The following is a 21,168-nucleotide window of genomic DNA, read 5'->3' on the forward strand; positions in this document are numbered from 1 at the left end:
CGCCGCACGGTAGGCAGATAATATTAATGAAGGCTATGACGCGCGTAAGGACCTATTCATTTTATTCAAAATGAAATGCGAAAGATTCGCCACAAGTTATAAGTACTGCAATAAGTCTCTTCGTCCAATCTTCCTAATGTGTCTACTGCTTTTTTATTCATTGAGTCAGCTGATACGTAATACCTAAACTTGGCGGTATTATGTTGCATGTAAACTGTTTCGTGCTGTCTTGGGAGGCGGATATACGTACATGTATGTGCACACATTTTATCTTGAGCCTATAAATTGTTGTGGTATAAGTTAAAATATTTTGCTTTAATTGCTGCCGTGTACAAAAGCACGTTTTTAGCCATGTGTTTCATTGGGTTTTGAATATTTGTTTTTCCTGTATACGGCATCACTTGGCAGGTATGTATGCGGAGTTTAACGTATCAGAGTAGCATATAGGCTTCATAGGAAGGATAGGCATAGGAGGGCTTCAGATTTATTTAGAGAATCTGGGGTTCCTTAGCGTCGGCGAGATCACGCAGATCAAAAAGTGTCTCACTAAGAACACAGTTATCCTAAATTTATGTCTATGACAAACAGATTCAGTGCGCTTCGAATAATGAGGTGGACGGTAGGGTACCAATTATTGGAGTAACCTCGGCGATATTTGAGGGTAGCCCTTAAGACATTTCGAAAAATCACAGCATCATCATCAGAAGTAGCAGCCTGAATACGCCCACTGCAGGGCGCTAAGGGGATAATCGAGTATCACGCTTTCTCTGTGCGCTAGTCATAACACTCGAAATAGCACATCGCTAATGCATTACGTATGACAGTCCAAAGAATGGCATAGTTTGGGAAACCTTTGGGAAAGATTTGGGAAACCTTTGCGCCACTCGTGTTTCTACGCCACTTCTTTTGAGGCCTCGGTCTCTGTGGTAACCGTTAATCAGCTAACCTGGAAGTGCCTACTTGTTAATATTTACAATGTGTGCGTTCACTGTGAGGCCTGTCCCGATGGACACGTTCAAAAACCTGCTTATAGACTCGAATAGATAAACCTAAGGCAAGCGAGAGAGAAAAAAACTTATTTTACTATCAGCTTTGGTTGGAGGCAGGCCGCCGTAAGGTGGTGCCCTTAGTACAGGGCCCTATTTGTCGTGGCTTTTTTGGTGGCCTGGACTAGAACGTCATTCTGGCTGTCCAGGGCTGCGCTATGACAAAATCATAAAATCACGAATAGCAGCTACGAACAGCCGCTCCCTGAGCTGAGCTACTCTATGTAACGTCACTAAGTTTGAATGTGTCACTATGAAATCTGTACTCGGTAATGTGCTTAGTATGCTTTGTTCTCGAGTTTAATTATTTAGAAAATTACAAGTACTTATTTTTATCTATTCTTAAAGCATTAAGTATTCTCTAGCTTTTTTAGTTTCTTTGTTCCTTTTGTAAGCTAATATACATTGCGTGTCGTCAATAAAATTTTTATCATAGCTTGCGTCATGTTCCTTTGCTATGTCTTTCGTCGGAGCTGGTAGTTTAAAATGTACCATTAAGGCGCACGTGCTGTGATTGTGGCAAAATTCCAAAATTTGCGTCAGGAGCCTTCCGAAGCGTGGCAACGCAGAACTTTGAAGAAAAATTAACACGGACTAGGTATAGCTTCGCCCTTTGCCATCACTAGCTTTGTACGCATGGGGCCCCTCACAGGTCACATCAAGCGTGTGCTCGCGAAGGTGGGCCTCCCCAGTAGCCCATACAGCTCCGAGCACAACGAGACATTTTTGGACGTGGCCGTCGCCCTCGGCCAGGTCATGAGAAGCCTCGGCCTGAAGCTGTTCTTCGTCGTCGACTTCGTCGCTGAGGCGAATTCGCCGGACGATGCCCCGTTCGGTAAAAAAGTGTTGGTACGTATTGAGCAACATGCACCCTCATTGAATGTGCTACGCATTCCCGGGCCGGTGTGATATATCGTTTCCATTCTGATTAGGCTGCTTCTGTTCTGCTTCCTATTGCTGGCAGCAGCGACGCCACGCCCTCACCATCGCAGTGCTTCACCCATTATCGGGAAGGTGAACACATGCGCGTGACGTAACTCTTCTCAAAGTGGAAAAGCGAGAAAAATGAAAATAGGAAGAAAATTGGAATGAAATGAAAATAAATCGGATTATTTTCCTTACACTGCAACGATTATAGCAGCAAGTTGGACAAGTTGGTTTAGGTGCATGGTGGAAAAAGCGCGTAAAGACGAAGACAGATCGAAGAAACAAGGACGAGCGCTGCTCGTCCTTGTTGCTTCGTGCCGGCTTCGTCTTAACGCGGTTTTCCACCACTTACCTTACATCGTTCGTAATGCTGTATCGCAGCTTCGACGACCGCAGGAACGCTGACGTGGATGGCAAAACATAAGGCCAGCGTTAAATTTGGCCTGTATATTTGGCGATCCTGTGCATGCAACCAAAACAACACTCCGCCGGCAATAGCAACAGCTGCGCTCTGCGGTGCCGAAGATCACGATGGGCGTCGCCCTCGGCTGTGTTCGTTTTAGTGCTTACAATGAACGTTTAACGTAAGGCACTAAAGCCATCGACAATTATCGAAAACGTTGTACAAACTATCGCACGTTGTTGCTACCATTTCATAGGAATCTCTTCTCTTCTCGCACTGCAGACAAAGTGATAAAGTTACATGCCGGCGGCTAAGATTAAAAGACATAAAAATGATCATTATAAAACTTCGTTTCTCAAAAACGACGGTGGTGTAATCTAGGAACGGTCAATGATGGAACATAGGTATCGCCATTACCAGCCGCTTTGTATGTGGGTAACTGAGGCTAGGGTACATCACCATTTCCTCCAAAATGGCGACTGCGATGTCCTTATCACTGTGTAATAAATACTATTGCCTTAGGGGAAAACACCGGCATGAGACTCTGCGTGGCCGTGGAGTGAAGCTTCCCGCGCGTGCAGTTAGCCAAGCGTGAGAAGCTCCCCCTGAAAAAATACCAATAAGAAAATCTGCGGATGGGGAGATTCATGTAATTACTGTACAGGCTGCTTAAAAAGCCAAAGTAGCGATCATGACCGCAGTATTTTTCTGTCAACCATTGAAGTAAAGGGAGAAAGTAATGATGCATGCTTCGTGCAGTAGTTACTGCTGGTGCACTCTGAAGCCGTTCACTTGTGGCTGATGAACTTGCTTTACTGTCGCACAAACGCTCCTTTAGTTGATAAGAGAGTTTTTAGTAATGCATTGGCTTCACCAAGACTTGCCTACATCAGTTACCAACAGCATACCCGCTTAATGGATGGACCGAAGACAGGAGCGCACCTTTGAAACGGGGTGGTAGCAGTTGCCACTATATTCGGCTTTTTACTTATAATTGTTTTGTTTAATTTTATGGGGTATAACATCCTAAACGAACTCAGGTTATGACGAATGCCGTAGTTGAGAGCTTTAGAAATTTCGAATACTTGGCGGTCCTTTAACGTTGCCTGACAATGCATATTACACGAGCATGAAACATTTCTCCTCCATCGAAATGCCCCACCAGCGGCTGTGATCGAACCCGTGTCTTCTGGGTCAGGAGCCGATTTTCATAACCACTGTACAACTGCGGCGGCTTAATATTTATTTAACGCTTTTTTTAAATTGTTCAATAAATTCACCATTTCCTTTAAATACCCTAGTCTTCCAACTTTTGTCACATGTCTGCTTTTGAGCCACAAATCTTCCAATCGCTTTATGCAAACTTCAACCGCAGATTCATTCACATCACCACTGTTACCGCTAAACCTTAGGTCTTGAGAGAGTGGGACTGTTCCTGCATCGACATCCGAATAGACATCACCACAATCGAATAAAACATGCTGAATTGTTTCTACGGATTTACCACGCACTGCAAATATGTCATCGTCGTGGTTAAATTTCTTTATGTACGTTCCCGTTGTCAGACAGATTGAGCTAGCTTCAAAGAATAGGGCACTGCCTATTGAGTTATAAGAGAACGATTCCTTCTTGACCACCCTTTTCCAGTTTCGATGCAGTTCTACACTCCGCTTCTTTTAAATTGAAGTAATACAGTTTTTACCATAAGCATTCTGAACAGTGAAGCTTTTTACTTCTCCATTATGGTGCCCTGCATAATTCCTCGTTAGTTTCCTATTCCTATTCTACCACTGTGAGTAAACGCCCTTTGTGTATAAGTATTTAAATAAAGTATAAGTATTCACCTGCGCAACTGGTATCGTTCGATTTCCTCAGGCATTATTTATATAATATTTTACTCTGAGCATCGCATGGTTCGCCCGATGCCCAGCCCATATCCCCTGTACTGCCTCGTTTGTGGTTTTCCCGTGGGTACCTAGTGCTAAACTTCGAACAGCTCTCTGATTCATTTCAAATATTGACTGAACTCCCGCCCTTAGGCACAAAACTTCATTCCAGAAACTAAGCCCCGGAACCATTATTCTTTTCCTAATACCTCTCAATACTTCATACTTGCTTTGCCTTCCTACTTCCCTATGCTTCATTATCGCGGCTTCTCTTCGCCCTTTCGCCAGTCTGTTCCAGCTTTTTCATGTATATCTGTCCTTCATTTACCCACAAACCGAGATGTTTGTACTCGGCCACTCTGGGTATTTTATGCCCTTGTAATGTAAGCACCTGATCAGTTGAACTGTTGAAAATCATCAGACCTGACTTCATTGCTCTAGAATTTAAGCTTAGAGCATCTCATCCGTCTTCACAAGAATTAACCAGTGTTTGTAAATCTTCCTTACTATCACCTAACAGTACAATATACCACTCTGCTTCTTCTGCGGACAACCTGGCCATGTGTATCGGTGCTGCCGCTACCGCCAAGAGGGGCAGGGGTTTCCGCCTGGTTCGGCTCGCCGCCATTTCGACGCTGGCCATGCCCGAATCGAGGACAAACAGCTCAGAGGGGAAGCCAACTCAACGGGCTTCCGCCGCCGCTCCCTATCTCCACAGCGTTATTCTTCGCCGACGCGTCGCACCGATGCTGACGTCAGCGGACGGCGGACGCCGAGACATAGCCGGGGAAACTAAAAGCAGCAACCTCGCGAGGGGGTGTTGCAGTCAGTCTAAGAGTTTCAAGGCCCTCACTACTTCCGCAACTGCCGACCGCAACCCGTGACTCTGACGCCGCTGTTCACATTGACACTGCCGCACTACCGCCAAAAATACCGCCTACATTACCGCCGAACATGTCGCACCTGATGAGCAGCCCCGACGACGAAACTGACAGCGCCGACCTTACTGCACTTTCGCCGCAAATTCCGAAAGAGACGAGCAACCCAGACGACGTTGTTAGCGCTGACCTCGCCGTTTGCATTGATGGGCTGGAAGTACACGCTCTGGTGGATACCGGGTCCGATTTTTCAATTAGCAAAAAACTGACTGACAGGCTGCGCACAGGAAAAACCGAATGGACTGGGCCAGTAATAAGAAGCGCTGAGGGTCAGCTACTGACACCGACTGGGAAGTGCACTGCCTGGATAGGAATAGGAAACTCAGTGTTCGTTGGCAGCTTCGTTATTCTCTCTGACTGTTGCAAAGACCTCATCTTGGGCATAGACTTTCTGTTCCTTCATGGGGCTGTAATCAGCTTTCGGGACAACGTCGTTGCCTTCACCAAAAATCATGGAGAACTTCGTTGTGCAAAAGTACCAATGATGCCCTTACGCGTCGCCAATGAGGCGGTGACATTACCTCCGCGATCATGCTCTCTTGTTCAAGTGAACTGCGACGTGGCGCATTCCAGCGATGGCGTCGCCGAACGAGCAGTCACCGTGATACTCATCCGAGGTGTTTCTATAGCTCGAGGGCTAGTCAGTTTGTCCAATGGGCACACCGAAGTGCTGCTGACAAACTTCAGCGACGAGCGTCAGCAAATTCCGAAAGCCACACCTGTGGCCTTTTTCGACAGCCTCCCAAATGCACAGGACTGTTTCTTGCTGCAACAGGAAGGATCCGTAAGCAAGGCGCCCGCACCCACCGTCGATATGAGCCCAAATTTGTCGTATTCAGAACGGGAACGACTTTTGAATCTGAGATCACTTTCGAGACTGTTTTGCTTCAGAATCGCGGATCGGCTAAACGCCTTCGACCAAACATCAAATTATCACGGATGACGCGATTCGCCCGATTCGACAAAATCATTACCGCGCGGCTCCGAAAGAGCGCGAAGCCATTTAACCTCAGGTGGCAGGAATCCTTAGAGGCGACGATATCCAGCCGTCACAAAATCCGTGGGCTTCCCCCGAGGTAATTGGCAAGAAAAGGACGGCAGCTTACATTTTGCATTGACTACCGCAAGCTCAACCAAGTGACCAAAAAAGACGTGTACTCTCTCTCTCTCGCATCGATGATTACCTTGATCAGCTACGAACTGCACGTTACTTCTCTTCGATGAATTTGAAAATTGGATATTGGCAAATTGAAGTAGATGAGAGGGATCGGCAGAAGACAGCATTCGTCACTCCCGACGGATTGAATGAGTTTAAGGTTCTTCCATTTCGTTTATGCTTGGAACTAGCATCATTTCAGAGGCTGACGGACACTGTACTCTCAGGACTAAGTGGTCAACATTCCTGGTGTATCCTGACGGCGTGACCGTGTTTTCGGCAACCTTCAAGGTGCATCTACGCCATTTGCTAGCTGTCTTTCAGGCCATACGATCTGCGGGCCTCACACTAAAGCCCGAGAAGCGCAACTTCGGTTACGAGAAGCTGCAATTCTTCGGACACGTCGTTAGCCAACAAGGTGTCCGGCCGGATTTCCAAAAGCTCGCCGCAGCCGCCAAGTTCGCTACACCTACGCACAAAAAGACGTTGCAGCGTTTCCTGGGGATTGGCACCTATTACTATCGATTATTGCTGGTTTCTCACGAATTGCCTGGCCATTAACTTCACTGACACGTGACAACGATGTCTTTCGCTGGGGTGAAGAAGAGCACCAAGCTTTTAATGAACTCCAGAGACGTCTACTGACGCCACCTGTCCTGGCGCACTTTGATGACGACACCCCCAAACTGCTTCATACCGATGCGTGCAATGTGGGTTCAGGCGCTGTATTGGAGCAGCGCCAGGATGGCGTAGAAAAAGTGATTGCTTATGCCAGCAGGACTCTGTCTAAAGCAGAAGCGAACTACTCGGCCGCAGAAAAAGAACACCTTGAGGTGGAATGGGTGGTTATGAAATTCCGCCCTTACTTTTACGCCCGCCCCTTTCAAGTCATTAGCGACCATCACTCTCTCTATGTTGGCTGACGAGCTTGAAGGACCCTTCACGGAGACTCGCGCGTTGGAGCATTCAGTGACAAGAGTTCGACGTGACGGTTATTTACAAATCCGGAAAGAAGCATGCGAGTGCTGACTGCCTTTCGCGAGCACCGGTCGAACCCTCCACCATGACCGATGAAGACACTGCTTTTTTAGGAGTCATCGATGACGCCGCTCTTTCCCAAGAGGACTAGGAATTGCTCCCTCTTATTGATTTCTAGGAGAAGCGAACTACGGCTGTGTCTAAGATTCTCGCACGCAGCCTCTCTTTGTTCTTTCTTCGCAACGACGTACTTTACAAGAACTTGCGTCGTGAGGGGAGAAGTCATCTACTCGTCGTTCCAGCAGCTCTCCGCACGGAAGTCATGCAAGCCTGCAATGACGAGCTAACCGCCGGCCACCTAGGCTACACCAGCTCGTTGGCTACAGTACAACGCGGATACTGCTGGCCCAAAGTGCCGGTGACAGTGAAGCACTTTGTACCGACGTGCGTAGACTGCCAACGTCGTAACTCACCCTCTGAAAAACCAGCCGGCCTACTCCACCCTCTTCAAGTGCCAAAGACCCCTTTCGAGCAAATTGGCATGGACCTCCTCGGACCATTTACGACGTCTAATGCCGGGAATAAATGAATAATTGTCGCCACCAGTTATCTAACTCGCTACGCGGAGATTAAGGCTCTGCCCAGGGGTACCGCCGCCGAAACAGCTGCTCGGTTCTACGTTGAGAACATTGTACTCAGGCATGGCACTCCAGCACTAATTATAACTGACCGAGGAACTGCCTTTACGGCCGAGCTTTTGGAAACCGTTCTCCGCCTCAGCGGTACCAGTCCTCGTAAAACGATGGCTTATCACCCTCAAACCAATGGACTGACGGAACGCCTCAATAAGACCATCGCATGCATGCTCTGTATGTACTTCGACGTGGACCACAAGAATTGGGACGAAAATCTTCCCTACGTCACGTTCACCCACAATACGGCAAAACAAGAAACCAATCGCATGACGCCTTTCAGCCTTCTTTATGGGTGACCAGTGACAACTATGCTGGGTGCCATGTTGCTCCCGAATGCCGACGGCGACGATGTCGATCAGGACGCCGAGGAATTCGCACAGCGCGCAGAGGAAGCTCGCCAACTCGAGCGTGTGCGCATCAAAACTCAGCAGGAGTATGTTGCACGACGCTGCAATCTTCGCCAAAGGCATGTAATGTATGATCCTGGCGACAAAGTGTGGGTCTGGACGCCTATTCGCCGCCGTTGACTCTCCGAAAAACTATTACGGCGTTACTTCGGGCCCTATGTTGTGCTGAGACGTTTAACCGACGTAACGTACGAGGTGGTGCCAGACGGGTTATCGACATCCAAGCGACGCCAGCAACAAGTCGACGTCGCCCGTGTTGTACGTATGAAGCCGTACTACTCGGGCCGATCTTAACCTCCTACTTCCTTTTTTCACCATCAAGACGATGCTTCCTGAGGAGGGGGGGGGGGGGGGGGGACACCGCATGCAAGAAGACGCCAAAGATTACGACTGGGTCTCTGAGCGCAAGGCTTGAAGAGGAAGAAGCTGAAATGCGCAGGGACACTTTCTGGTTGACCAGTTAACCGTTTTATCTTGAGCTCTTCTCGGAGTTCTACCGAGTCGTTACAACATCGCCTGGCTGCATTAAGTGAAGCAGCAGCTGCTCTATGACCTTCTGGCAAAATCTGCTTAACATTTTATGACCTAGATTACTTTCTTGCATCCTCCTCTCCGTATTTATTGTGTTAAGCATGAAAAACAGCGATGATAGAGGACTACCTTGCCTTCATCCTTTGCCTACCTCAAAAGTTGTACTTCTTATCCCTTCCAGTGTAACTTCAACTTAAATATCTGGCTACATTTCATGTAAAAATCAATTATCAAATGGCCGATACCTTCATCTTTGAGTATGCTCACACAGAACTTCCCTTTTCACGGTGTCGTACGCACCCCTTGTCCAGGAAAGCTAAACACAGAGGTCTGTTTTCCGCCCTAGCTACTGTTATGTATCGCGTCACCGCGTACAGGCTGTCATCTGAGCGCCTACCACTTATGAACTTGTTCTGAAATTCTTGAATATCTGTTTACTTTTCACCGATTACATCATTTTTAATATCACCAGCTACATTGCCAACCTGTATAACATTTGTTATCGCAATCGTTCTCAAGAGTTTTATATGCATTGTATTTTCTTTCTGTTTATAAAACAAATCAACCGTACTCTGTCGCCAGCTGTCCGGAATTTGCTTATTTGTTAGGCCTGCTTGCTTATTCTACCAAGTTGTTCCATCAGGTTGATTAGAATTTCGTTCATCCCAGTGGACGAGCATTTACGAATACTTGCTTCATTTTTTTCTGTTAAGACTGGTCAATTCGAAGCTGCTTTCTATTTTGCTGTCCGGAGTTGCTCCCTCATGAGGGGAGTTTACCCTATTGTCGCTCCTCTTGTCGATACTTTTATCAGCACCCTGGGACTTTCCCCTCTCTTGTTCACTTTGACAGTGTCGAGAAACCACCTGCCTACCCTTTCTGTACTATGGACTCGCCGCTATAACTAATCAAACGAACGTAATTAACAGAAATTTTCCCTTTACATCTTGAATCTACTGCGGCTTTCTTTGATTCTTTTTACCTAGCCAACTTATATAGGCTAAGAATATTCTCGACCCAGGTTTAGATGCATCACGAACTTCAGCTAACCGACGATCAGTGGAATGCTTTGTTTATCCTGGACGAGGGCCTGTGCTTCCTGTTCCTTTTGTCCATGAGATTCCCATCTTGAGATAACTGCACCTTCTTTGCATCCCTGTCTTCCCATGGGTGCCGCCATCTGTTGTAAACATGGTAAGGCACATGCGCTTTTGATTAATGCGAAAGCACTGATACGATCGCGACAGCAAACCAAAAATCTTCCTTGTGCATCTCGCTAGTGCATTTTGCTCGTGCAGCACTCGTTGCGAGAGTAACTGCGGCGCCAAGTGGCATGAATTTGGCCCATGGCACCCCCGAAAGTTTACCCTTGCCGATTTGTACCAAAATAGATGTCCAACCATAACTGGGCATTCCCAACACGAGGTCGCCTCTAAATTTTCCCTGGTTATTTCCAAAATCTAGCCCGGGCCACCGCTAAAATATGACCTTGGGCGATTTCAACCAAAATCGATGTCGAACCTAAATTAACCGTGCCCGACACGATGCTACCTCTAAATTTGGCTCCGGTCATTTCCAGAAATTTGGCCCGTGGCAACCTCCAAAATTTTACTTCGCGCGATATAATAAAATTCGTGTCGAGTCATAATTTAGCCTGTCCCAGACAATGACGACATCCAAATTTGGGCCGAGTAATGTCCAAAAATTTAGTCCGGGCGAAAATTGAAAATTGGTTCTCAGGAAAGAAAACGGCGCAGTAACTGTCTTATATATCTCGATAGACACCCGAATTGCGTAGTAAGAGAAGAGATAAAAGAGGGAGTGGAAGAAGAAAGGAAGGAAACAGGTGCCGTAGTGGAGGCAGGATTAATTTCTTCGCCCCATGGATCTTTATCGTGTACTGACATCGCACAGCACACGGGCGCCTTCCAAAATTTGGACTCGGGCTGTTTGAACCAAAATCGATGTCCAATCATACGTTTTCATGCCCAACACGAGGAGGAATTTCAACTCCTAAACGACACATGGATGTCTGTGTTTCCGGCGTGCACGGAAGTTTTTCAGCCATCTGAACGCTTTTGGCCAAGAGAGGCGTGATCGCCGCAGGCAAAAAAAAAAAACAAGAAACTCTTACTTCCGTACTAACTGTAGACAGCCGGGTGCACCGAAGTCCCCAGCTGAGGGCAAGCGGCGCCAAAAGTGAGCGCACGTGGCCGGATCACGTCGGCAAGCGCGCGTCAACGACTGATCCAACGCGGCGCTCAAAGTAACAGCATATGTACATAATGCCGCAAATGTAAAAACGTAGAAAGATCGTTATCAGGCTATCATGCCAGCCAAAGTAATGCAGAGTGCAAATGGTCAGATGTTTAGAAAAAGCCCCCCCCCCCCCCCGGAGGGGGGTAAATTTGTAATATGGGAGTAATTACTCGTCATCCACCCAAGCCCACCTATGCGGCAACAAAGAAAAGCTATCGAGCTTTCTGAGAACCTTCGCAGATAAAGAAAAATTCGTCCTGGTGCGGGGTTCGAGCCCGCGACCACCACTTCACCAGAGCAGGCACTCTGCCAACTGAGCTAACCCTAATGTCAAGCTTAGGGTAGAGGGAGAACGAATTGATCAATAACTCGAAGTGGGAACAGGCTGACGTTCCGTTTAGCTCTGTTCGTAGAGCGACTGCTCCGTTGAAGCGGTGGTCTCGGGTTCAAACCCCAGACCAGGACGAATTTTTCTTTACCTGCAAAGTTCCTGAGAGAGTTGTACCGCTTTCCTTTGTAGCCGTATGGCTGCGCTTGAGAGGATGCCAATGAATAATTACTCCTTTATTACAGAGTGCAAATGCTACAAATGTCAAGCATAAATTCAATAGTTAGCTTTAAAATTTAGGCAAAGTAAAGCGAAAGTAATGAGCGCATCATTCAGGCAATTGAATGCGGCAAAAGGAAAATCAATAAATGAAAAATGCATCGCACAGGGAGCAGATTCTGCTTGCGCATTTCACCGCATGACACCATATGCGTATCTTCTAATTACAAGTGCATCTTGCATTAGTGCTTCAGCATATATGAGTGCATTTGAGTGTATTTGTGAGTTTATTTTTCTAGCGTCCTATGCACAAGAGCGTACATAATGTGTATTATAATGGGTGCATTTACCGCTGTATAAAGGCTCTTCGTTTACTGTAATGATGAGGTACTTAGGTTCTGATTTCTTTTTTTTTTTTTGCGAACGATATTTCTAGCCTAACTGCCCGGTCCGCTCACAAGTCAACTTTGATTCGTTAAGCGGGCTGGAAGTAAATGTAAAATACTTAAGATTGAAGCACTATTATTATTGTTTCTTTAACTGCCATACAGCAATTTCTAATCGAGAGGTGGACTAAAGTGTTAATTTAATTCTCAAAAAAGAAGTGAGTTTTTAAATTTTAGATAAACTGAACACTTTACTCATAAAGTATTAAAAATATCAGAATAAAGGAATGAGAGCCGATGCGGCGATCATCTGCAAGAGACATTATTGGTACTAAAAATTTGCACTCATTTAAGTCCGGTGCGATTAGAATATGAGGAACTGGCAGGTTCAGTAACTATATGACTCTAGGAGAATGGTGAGTTGGGCGAGATGGATGTAGTTCATTTTTGCGGTAAAATTCAGCGCGAACGGACGAAGGACACAGAAAAGGGGAAAAAACAAGCGCTGTCTCGTAACCTTGGAGAACCGATCTCTGAATGTTTCAACAAACAGTTATAGTTTGCGTGGCTGGTACCTCGTGCCGCGCGGCTGAGGTTGTGGAAAAAACATTGCGGAAACCTTGAATTTCTGTAACACGCCACTGGTGTTCTACAGCCTTCAGTACAAGTCGGTGTGGGCGCAAGATTCGATTTATAGGCATGATTCTGCAGCTTGCGAGAAAAATCAACCGTCACTGCTAACATGTCTGCGCAGCATATCAGCACATTTTGAAATTTCCTGAAACAATCCGAACTGAAACGCACTGAGTTTGATACTGGCGGTCGACAGATAGCGCTAGCAGATGTCGGTATTGTCTGCCACAGGACATGAGACAGGAGTCAGGAAGAAATGCAGGTGCACTTGCTATGCAAGGTCTATGGCATGCCTCCTCGTTTGAGTCATCAGCAGGACTTTTCTGTAGGTTGGGACACACCGCTTATTTAGGAACAAGACTATAAGTAAAAGCAAACTAGACTGCTATTAACATGCGCTCTTACTCAAACTGTAAATATCGAACTAAAATTCTGCAAAATTTTCGACACCAATTTGCGAAAAAGTGGAGTAAATCCTGAGGTTTTATTGGCCCTAATTCGCATCGCAGAGTGCACACAAAGTGTTACAATTCACTCGCCACCATCCGATACTCGTCTTGCTTACCGCCAGTATATGTATCAAAGGGTTGCATTCGCCTAAAGAAAAGACAACACCAAGGTAACCGGGCACTACTGAGAAAGTTTCCACTACTATTTTCTTCCAGTACGCACGCAGTTTATGGAATGAGAGCCTTAACACTCTGTGGAGGTTATTGGCGTTGCATAACAGAATGTAATGTTCGCTGCGCTTCCTCCCAGCTGCGCAAGGTTCCGTACCACATCCCTACGGGGGAGCGTCGCCGCGACAACGAAGCCACCGAGGAGAGCGAGTACGTGTACACAATGTTGAAGACGCCTCATCTGCTGCGGAGAGACGAGCACCTCTACGACTACATCACCGAGGCGTTCTACTGGTTCGCCAAAACTGTCGCCCAGGTGCGATGTTTTCATTTACTACCTTCGTTTGCGCAAGCGAGCACTGCGCTTGACGCGGCTTTCAAGAACTTAATTGCAGGTTGGGCTGATTATGAACAGCTCGTAAGGATGGCTTAGGGCTGACAAGAGCCTCAGACAACTAGGTGTCCTCAAAAACTAAGAGGAGCAGATTTTAGGTGTTAACCTCGTCATGCGTGCCGCTATGTATACCTGCCTTGTCTAATTGAAGAGGTCACCAGTGATTATCACCTTAGTTCTTGCCTACATGAGCACCAAAATCCGAGATACTTTCGTGCAGCCGTCGTCTTCCTGGGCAGCGAAGGGGCGTGCCCCCCCCCCCTCCCCCGTCGAAAAAAGCTATGGAAATTCTATGCCCCCAAAGTGGCGTATGCAATACTGATATCGCTTTCTTAACAGGTGACGAGTAGGTCAATGACGTAGAGTGATCACAGACTGTACAGCCTTTAAAAAAATGGACGTTATTTCATTGCTGCTCGTAGTTGGACATTAAGGGTCTTTGAATTGAAAGCATTGGTTCGTCTTAGTTGGACACCTCGTACTGCGCCTTTATTCCATACAGCCCACGTTTCGTCCACTGTGTTGTGCATCTCTACTCTTTTCGGGGCTGTTCGTCGTGGCCGAAACTCAGCCGAAGGCATGAGTACATTTGACATTGTTTGCTTTTAGTCAAACACTGTCATCGCGCAACTTCGCAAGGAAAAATAAATATTTCCGCCAGAGATTTTACAGAATATGTTGCAAGAGAAGAACCAGCTGTTTGCAACCTTGTGCAAAGGAACCTCCTTTCTTATATACTAATGCATTCAATATCGCATTTAGCTATCAAATTCCTCACGAAACGTGCCGTTTGTTGCTTTCCGTCGCTGTCTAATCGCTCTGTCCTGCAGATCCAATAAATATGAGAGATAAGCTAGTCAAACGAGAAAGTGAGATCAGCGAGCTCTCTTTAATGCAATTAGAGGGCTGCTATAGCTGCTGTTATTGCAGTAGTAACCTTTTTCTCGGGCATGATGACGTAACCGACCAACATTATAACATTTTTCCTCACTGTGGTGGTGCAACTACTCCTTAAGCGAGATTTTTTGGGCATTTTTTCAGGAAAGACATAAATGGACAGAGGACGAAGAGAAGAAGAGCGTCACACTTGCAGAGCTCACAGATGCCACCGCGATCAAAGAGCAAGGCACCGTAATATACAAGGTAAGAGCAAGTGATGCTAAAGACATTTCATTTATTATTTTTATAATTTCGGAATACTATCAATCATTTTTATGGATTGTTACAGTCAAGGACAAGGACATACGGTATTCACAAGTACAGTTTCATTATATAAAGTTCGTAGCTTAACGATGCGATGACACACGTGCAACACGTTGCATGGACAAAGAAGCAATCCAATCATAAAACAAGAATGGAACTTGAATATCAAAAAAATTAGAAGAAAGCACAGGAGTAAAAAAATGGGAAAAAATCAGATTCATGCGGAAATAACTTTATCAAGCGAGCTCTCAGCTAGCTTGAAAAGTTTGTCCACGGTTGACTGCACTGCATTTTATGGGTGCAACATGTTCCAATCTCGGACTACTAGCGTGACATAAGCAAGAAGTTTCGTATGACTTTTGTAACGTCGCAGGGCCGTTTTAAGGAACGAATTTTAGTCAGAAGTGAGCAGAACACCCAAGTAAGGATAATCAGTTATGTCTTAAATATTTGTATTATTCACCGAGTGCGCATAATCTAATTCAAATTTTTCCTTGAAATAGACATACAAACAGTTTTGTGTAATTTAACCGCCGTCCGCCATTTTTCCACCACATTGCGATTTTTCCTAAGGCGTTTTTTACTGTTCCCTGGTCATTAGTGCCCTTTATTTCATGGCATAGCACGCAATCGTAAGCGAAGAGCCGCATTTTCACTTCACTTTTGTTTGGTATGTCGTGCATAAAGAGTAGGAACAACAGCGGAGCAAAAAATTAACCTTGAGGAACTCCTGAAATGACAGGAACTAATTTCGACAATGCATGATGATTATATTGCACAAATTGATTGAGATCACAGAGATAAATATATATCCAACGTACCAGCGCTTTTTTAAAGGAAAAAATACAGCGCGAACATAGACGACGGACGAAGAAGAGGTGCACAACACAAGCGCTGTCTCGCAACTCTTAGTGCTCGTAGGCAACTCTTACGAGTGCTTCATCGCCAAATATATTTATGAGCTTAAAACGGAGTCTCTTACTAGAGACAGGAACGAAGTCCTTAGATAGACATAATAAAATTGCATCAATTTGGGATTAAATATTGAGACATTGCAGGGCATGTACTGCGAAGGCAAGATAACCGCTGCTCCTTAGGGGTAACGGAGTGGATTCCAAGTGAAGGCAAGCGTAGCAGGGGGCAGCAGAAGGTTAGGTGGGCGGATGAGATTAGGAAGTTCGCAGGCATAGGGTGGGCATAGCTGGCAAAGGACTGGGTTAACTAGAGAGACATGGGAAAGGCCTTTGCCCTGCAGTGGGTGTAGCCAGGCTGATGATGATGATGATTGAGACATTGTGCAAAATCATGAACAATTTCTACTAGTTGTGTAGTCGTCGACAAACCACTACGAAATCCGTTTTGGATTCTGTATTTACTGTCCTGAACAAGATTCCTCATAAGCTTTAAAATAATATTTTTTGAGTAATCTGCAACATCTACATGTCAGTGATATGGGCCGATAATTTGCTGCAGATAAAATATTGTCCGAGTTGTGCACTGCAATAAATTTTCCGACTTTCCACTAAGCCGGAAGGCGACACTCTTCGAGTGACTTTTGATATATTAGGCAGAGGTATTTACTGATAGGCTCGGCATAGCATTTAAAAATAGGTTGGGAATGCCATTAGGTCCGTCATCTTGTCATTAATGTTTACCAACATCGTAAGCACTCCCACTTCGGATACTGTGGGAGTGAGTGAATGTTTATATACACTTAATGAGGCGATCTTAGTAGAGACACTGCCACGTGTAAACACTGACTTGAAGTGTCTGCTAAAGGTGTCTGCGTGTATTTCTTAAGTGCATTAAGTCTTGCCGCTACATCGTTGGGAACTTTTAGTATCTGCAGAACTTTTTAGGCGAGGTTTTAATTATCCCACTAAACGTGGTACTACAGTAGTGTTCTTTAGCAGCCTTTACTCTTTAATGACTGGATGAGAGTATTCAGACGACAACGATTGTCCAGAATTGAGTGTGTCTTGTTCGATTGCTTTTAGCATTTGATTTTACCTTTTAGGTGAAGGGCATCGCATGTAATCAATCAATTCTGCTTCTTAGCGTATTTTGTTGCGATAGGATTACAGTTATCGATGAAATGTTTGGTATGAGCCTAAAACTGCACCCATATTTTATCAATCTTTGACTATTCACCATAACACATTTCAAATAAGCTAGGGTATTAATGAACAGGTTCTGTCATAATGGCCTCGTCATTTCCCTTCCCAAATGATAGTATCTGTGTTCTGTCACGTTTTGTTTCTAAACGTGCATTGAAAAGCACGGTGCACAGCACAACTTTATCGACCTAAAAAACTTGGAGTATTTGAATACCTGTTGGAGTTGTAGAAAATAATCACTAACAAAAATCAGATCAAGTATCCAGCTGGAGGACCTTGAGGATGACTAGGCGTGCGACCGAGTTAATAAGGTGAAATGTGAATATAATGCCCGGTTGAGCGTTGTTATAAAGTACTTTCATGATTTGGGAGTTCCTGTCAAGCTCCGGAAAATAATGTCGCCAGCACAAAGAATTTACACATTAAGAGGAATAGCTGCGCTCAATGTGTAAGGGCCACTGGCGCTAGCACAAGTCTCTGATTATTGCGGCACGTAAACAGCCTGTTTATGAGCATGTTTACAAATACTAGCCTGTTTATGAATACTGCCGAGTACTTTCCTAAATGATAGGCGTAAGTGCAACCGATGCAAGCAAAACCCTGCTCATCTGTACAATCGGCATTGAACCCCCAGACACCTTTGGAGGCATGACAACGCAACGCAAGCCAAAAGTTCAAACACGCGTTACTAGAAGCGCACTACAAAAGACACAACGAAAGAGCGGCAGCAGCAAAAACAAAGGATAGAAGCTGGAAATATACAAAGGAATTTTCAGCTGAGCTGCAAAAGTGCAGGAGAAACTTTCAGAGGTGGTCTACGAAGTTGCCGCTGCTGCCAAAATAATTCAGGCGAAGACACGTCGCCCTATTTTCCAATTGCATAAAGGGGCCCTGAAACGGGCTGTAACAAGATTGCCGTAGGCGTGCAAAGTTAAATCAAGCCGCTTCACGTAGATCATCCAGCGAGAATTATTTTCATGCGCTTTGTAGATGCTAAGTTATATGTAGTCAAAATTTTAATATCAGCGTCTTCGCGCCTTTCCCTCTCCTCTCATTACTTTTTGCACGCTGAAAGGTCGGCGATCCTGCACCGCTTCACCACCGGTGGCGGAGCTTCCTGACCCACCGAAGCTACGCCGCCTATTGGCCGCGGCTATGGTAGCATGCTTACGTCAGAAAGAATCTAACCAATAGCCATATTTGAATTCGTATACGCAGGAGTGGTGCGACGGTGGAGGATGTCAGCATGAAAAAGTCGCCAGAAGTACTGGGCAGCTTTCGCGCCTGATTGTGGGTTCTGTGATGCGTGTAGAAGTCAGTTATTTCGCTTAGGTGTTCATGACAACAAAATGCAGATAACATTCAGCAAGTTGATGTGCTCTCCTTTTAACTGTCTCCTATCTGAACCAATTTCCCTAGTACCGTTCTTCTCTAAAAAATAACTGCATGCTCTACTTGGTTTCAAAGAATGTCGCCTTCAGTGTATACATGTGGGATACTATTGGGAGGTCTCATGGTTGCAAGGCTGTAGTGTGACTGCCGTTGTCTTTCCGTGGCCGTGATGAAGGACAAGTGCCAGTTTTTACAATAGACTGACCAGGACATTCAATTTTTCAGAGTATCAGCCGGAGACCACGTCTGTCTTTCGCAAGAGCACCTAAACTTTTCTGACTGCATGGCGTGTTTATTGCCTTTTTCTTCTTTTTTCAGGGCTTCAACTGGACATTGTTTTTCAACACGTTGCTGTACAACACATCTTTCGTGTTCAAAGGTTCTACAAAAGTGAATGTAGAAGACTATGATTCCATCATCAGTATAATGAAAATGGTGCAAAACAGCTCAGCGTGAGTAAAAGTTTGTCTATGATTTTGGTCTTTAATAGTATTTCACACACCTTCATGTAACCTTTCCTGAATAAAACTCTATAGTGTTCAGACGAGAGAAGACAAACACGGCCAAGCACACAACACTATAGAATGAAGGCTGTTGCAGCGATCTTCCCGATTAAGACAAAGCGGCAAACAGTGATCAGCAGCGCTTTGGAACTTGAAACGAGAGTTGGTGCGCCTAAAGCCTCAATTACTGGCCTTGGAGCAATCGTTATACACAAAGGAAATTAGTGATTTTAATAATGGTCTGCGGATAGTCGGTCAAAATTTTTGAATAGCCAGTCAGAAGTTCTGCTGTTCGGCAAATATTGCATGATGGAAGTTAGCTGAAACGAATCGAATTTGGCTTCAAGATTCTGGGATATCTTTCGATAATTGGCACCGAGTTCGAATTATGTAAAGCGTAGTTTTCTTCCCCGACTAAATCATAAACAGGGCCCACTGCGACGCCTCAGAGCATGCTGCTGGGGTATCTCCACGCGGAATGGAGAAGTGAACTCCATGACGTGGTCCGTTCTTGTGGTGGGGTTCATAGGGCTCAAACACGGCCTCCAAAACTGGGCGATGCGAGAGGGCTCTGTGAGGCTTATCAGAGACTGCATGTACGCCCAAAGCCTGATTTCACGGCTCATACGTGGCTATCACCCCTCTCATCTACGGTGGCGCTACATTATTCATTATCGTCGTCAGGAGCAAAATGTAGTTTTACCTCTAAGTACAACATGATGGTAATGAAGTAAACATAGGGACGTTGTTTAGTGAACCCCCAAGTAAAGATCAGTGTTGCGCCTTTTGGCAGTTGTTGATATAACTCCATAAGTTTTAGCGCAGCAATGCAGCGCAGCCGATACCGCTTCGCTCTTACGTACGGTAATAATTTTCGAAGAATATTTCCTTGATTTCGCGAATATTCCTGGAAATATTCTATTCGTTTTCTTTTTGGTAGTGACACTACTTGATTCATACTCGAATTAGTTTGTATTCTATGAAGGGAACAACAATTTACAATTGGCAGCTAGGTGGTGCAAGTGTTAAGGCAATACGTCTACTCAGGGCAGGTAGGGGCCGCTGATCCCATAGAGTTTTTTACTATTACCAAGAGGGAAAGCTGACGCCGCGCCTATGGGAGTTTGCATGGAGCTTCCTCCAGACCACCTCAGCTACCATGGGCGCTCTGAGCATTATGGGGAGGATAGCTACCGACTGCAGAACCAAAACTTTTGGACAAAAAATACTTAAAAACAAACGTTGTCCGATAATCAAGAATGTCCTAACATTCAATATGCTGTCTATAAATTGCAACAAACGAGCAGAAAACATGTATATTGAAAAGGGGTTTAATAGCCCTGAGAACACCAGGCACTGAACGGGGTTCTTCTAAGCGTCGGCGGTTGTTCTAGAGCTAGCCAGCAGCACGCGCTCAGCGATAGCACTGCCGCTACCACGTTGACACATCTTCGTCGTTACAATTGCCCCGGGGACGAAATTAGCCGTCTTGGCGTCTGAAGGCGTTGTGCAAATCAAGGGTTCATGGTAATGCTTCAGACGACTGATATGCACCGTTTCACGGCCACGACAGGGAAAGCAGAGGAGGGTGTCAATGATTCGACGACATAGTTCACAGGGGAAGGTTGAGACAGAACACAATAAGGCCCTTGACATTTGGCTTGGAATTTTAACGACGGGCCAGGACAGCCAGCAGGGATCCAGAGCCATACAAGTGAGCCGGTTGGAAGGGGTACGTGAGTCTGACCACCAGAACCGGCGCTCTATTGTCGATTCTGTTCATCGGACGTGAGGGAACGGGCAAGCTGGCGGCCATCCTCGGCATACTTGGCAATTTGAGGAGCAGTTGCGCAGTCGGATGCGTCAGGATGGTAGGGAAGAATAGAGTCAAGCATACTTGTAGGTTCGGGGCCATAAAGAAGAAAGTACGGAGAATATCCGGTAGTGGACTGCACACCGGTGTTACATGCATAGGTGGCGAACGGAAGCACAAAGTCCCAGTTGGAATGGTCGGGACTGATATACGTGGTGAGCATGTCACCGAGTGTCCAATTAAACTGTTCGGTGAGGTCGTTGGTCTGAGGATGGCATGCTGTGCAAGGTTCTGTGAACGATGCGGCATTCTGTGAGAAGCGCCTGTACAACCT

The 21,168-nt window shown here is 45.7% G+C and overlaps 1 protein-coding gene across 1 annotated transcript in view; it reads left to right on the plus strand.

The window, feature by feature from the left end:
* The window catches only part of LOC144133874 (uncharacterized), a 105,416-nt gene that overhangs the window by 40,889 nt on the left and 43,359 nt on the right, over nucleotides 1-21,168 (plus strand). The window contains exons 9-12 of the mRNA XM_077666942.1: nucleotides 1,699-1,895; nucleotides 13,552-13,728; nucleotides 14,848-14,949; nucleotides 18,837-18,970. Coding sequence (XP_077523068.1) covers nucleotides 1,699-1,895; nucleotides 13,552-13,728; nucleotides 14,848-14,949; nucleotides 18,837-18,970 — 610 coding nt within the window. The remainder of the gene's footprint in view (nucleotides 1-1,698; nucleotides 1,896-13,551; nucleotides 13,729-14,847; nucleotides 14,950-18,836; nucleotides 18,971-21,168) is intronic.

Source organism: Amblyomma americanum, chromosome 5 (assembly GCF_052857255.1).
Source record: "Amblyomma americanum isolate KBUSLIRL-KWMA chromosome 5, ASM5285725v1, whole genome shotgun sequence".
NCBI lineage: Eukaryota > Metazoa > Arthropoda > Arachnida > Ixodida > Ixodidae > Amblyomma > Amblyomma americanum.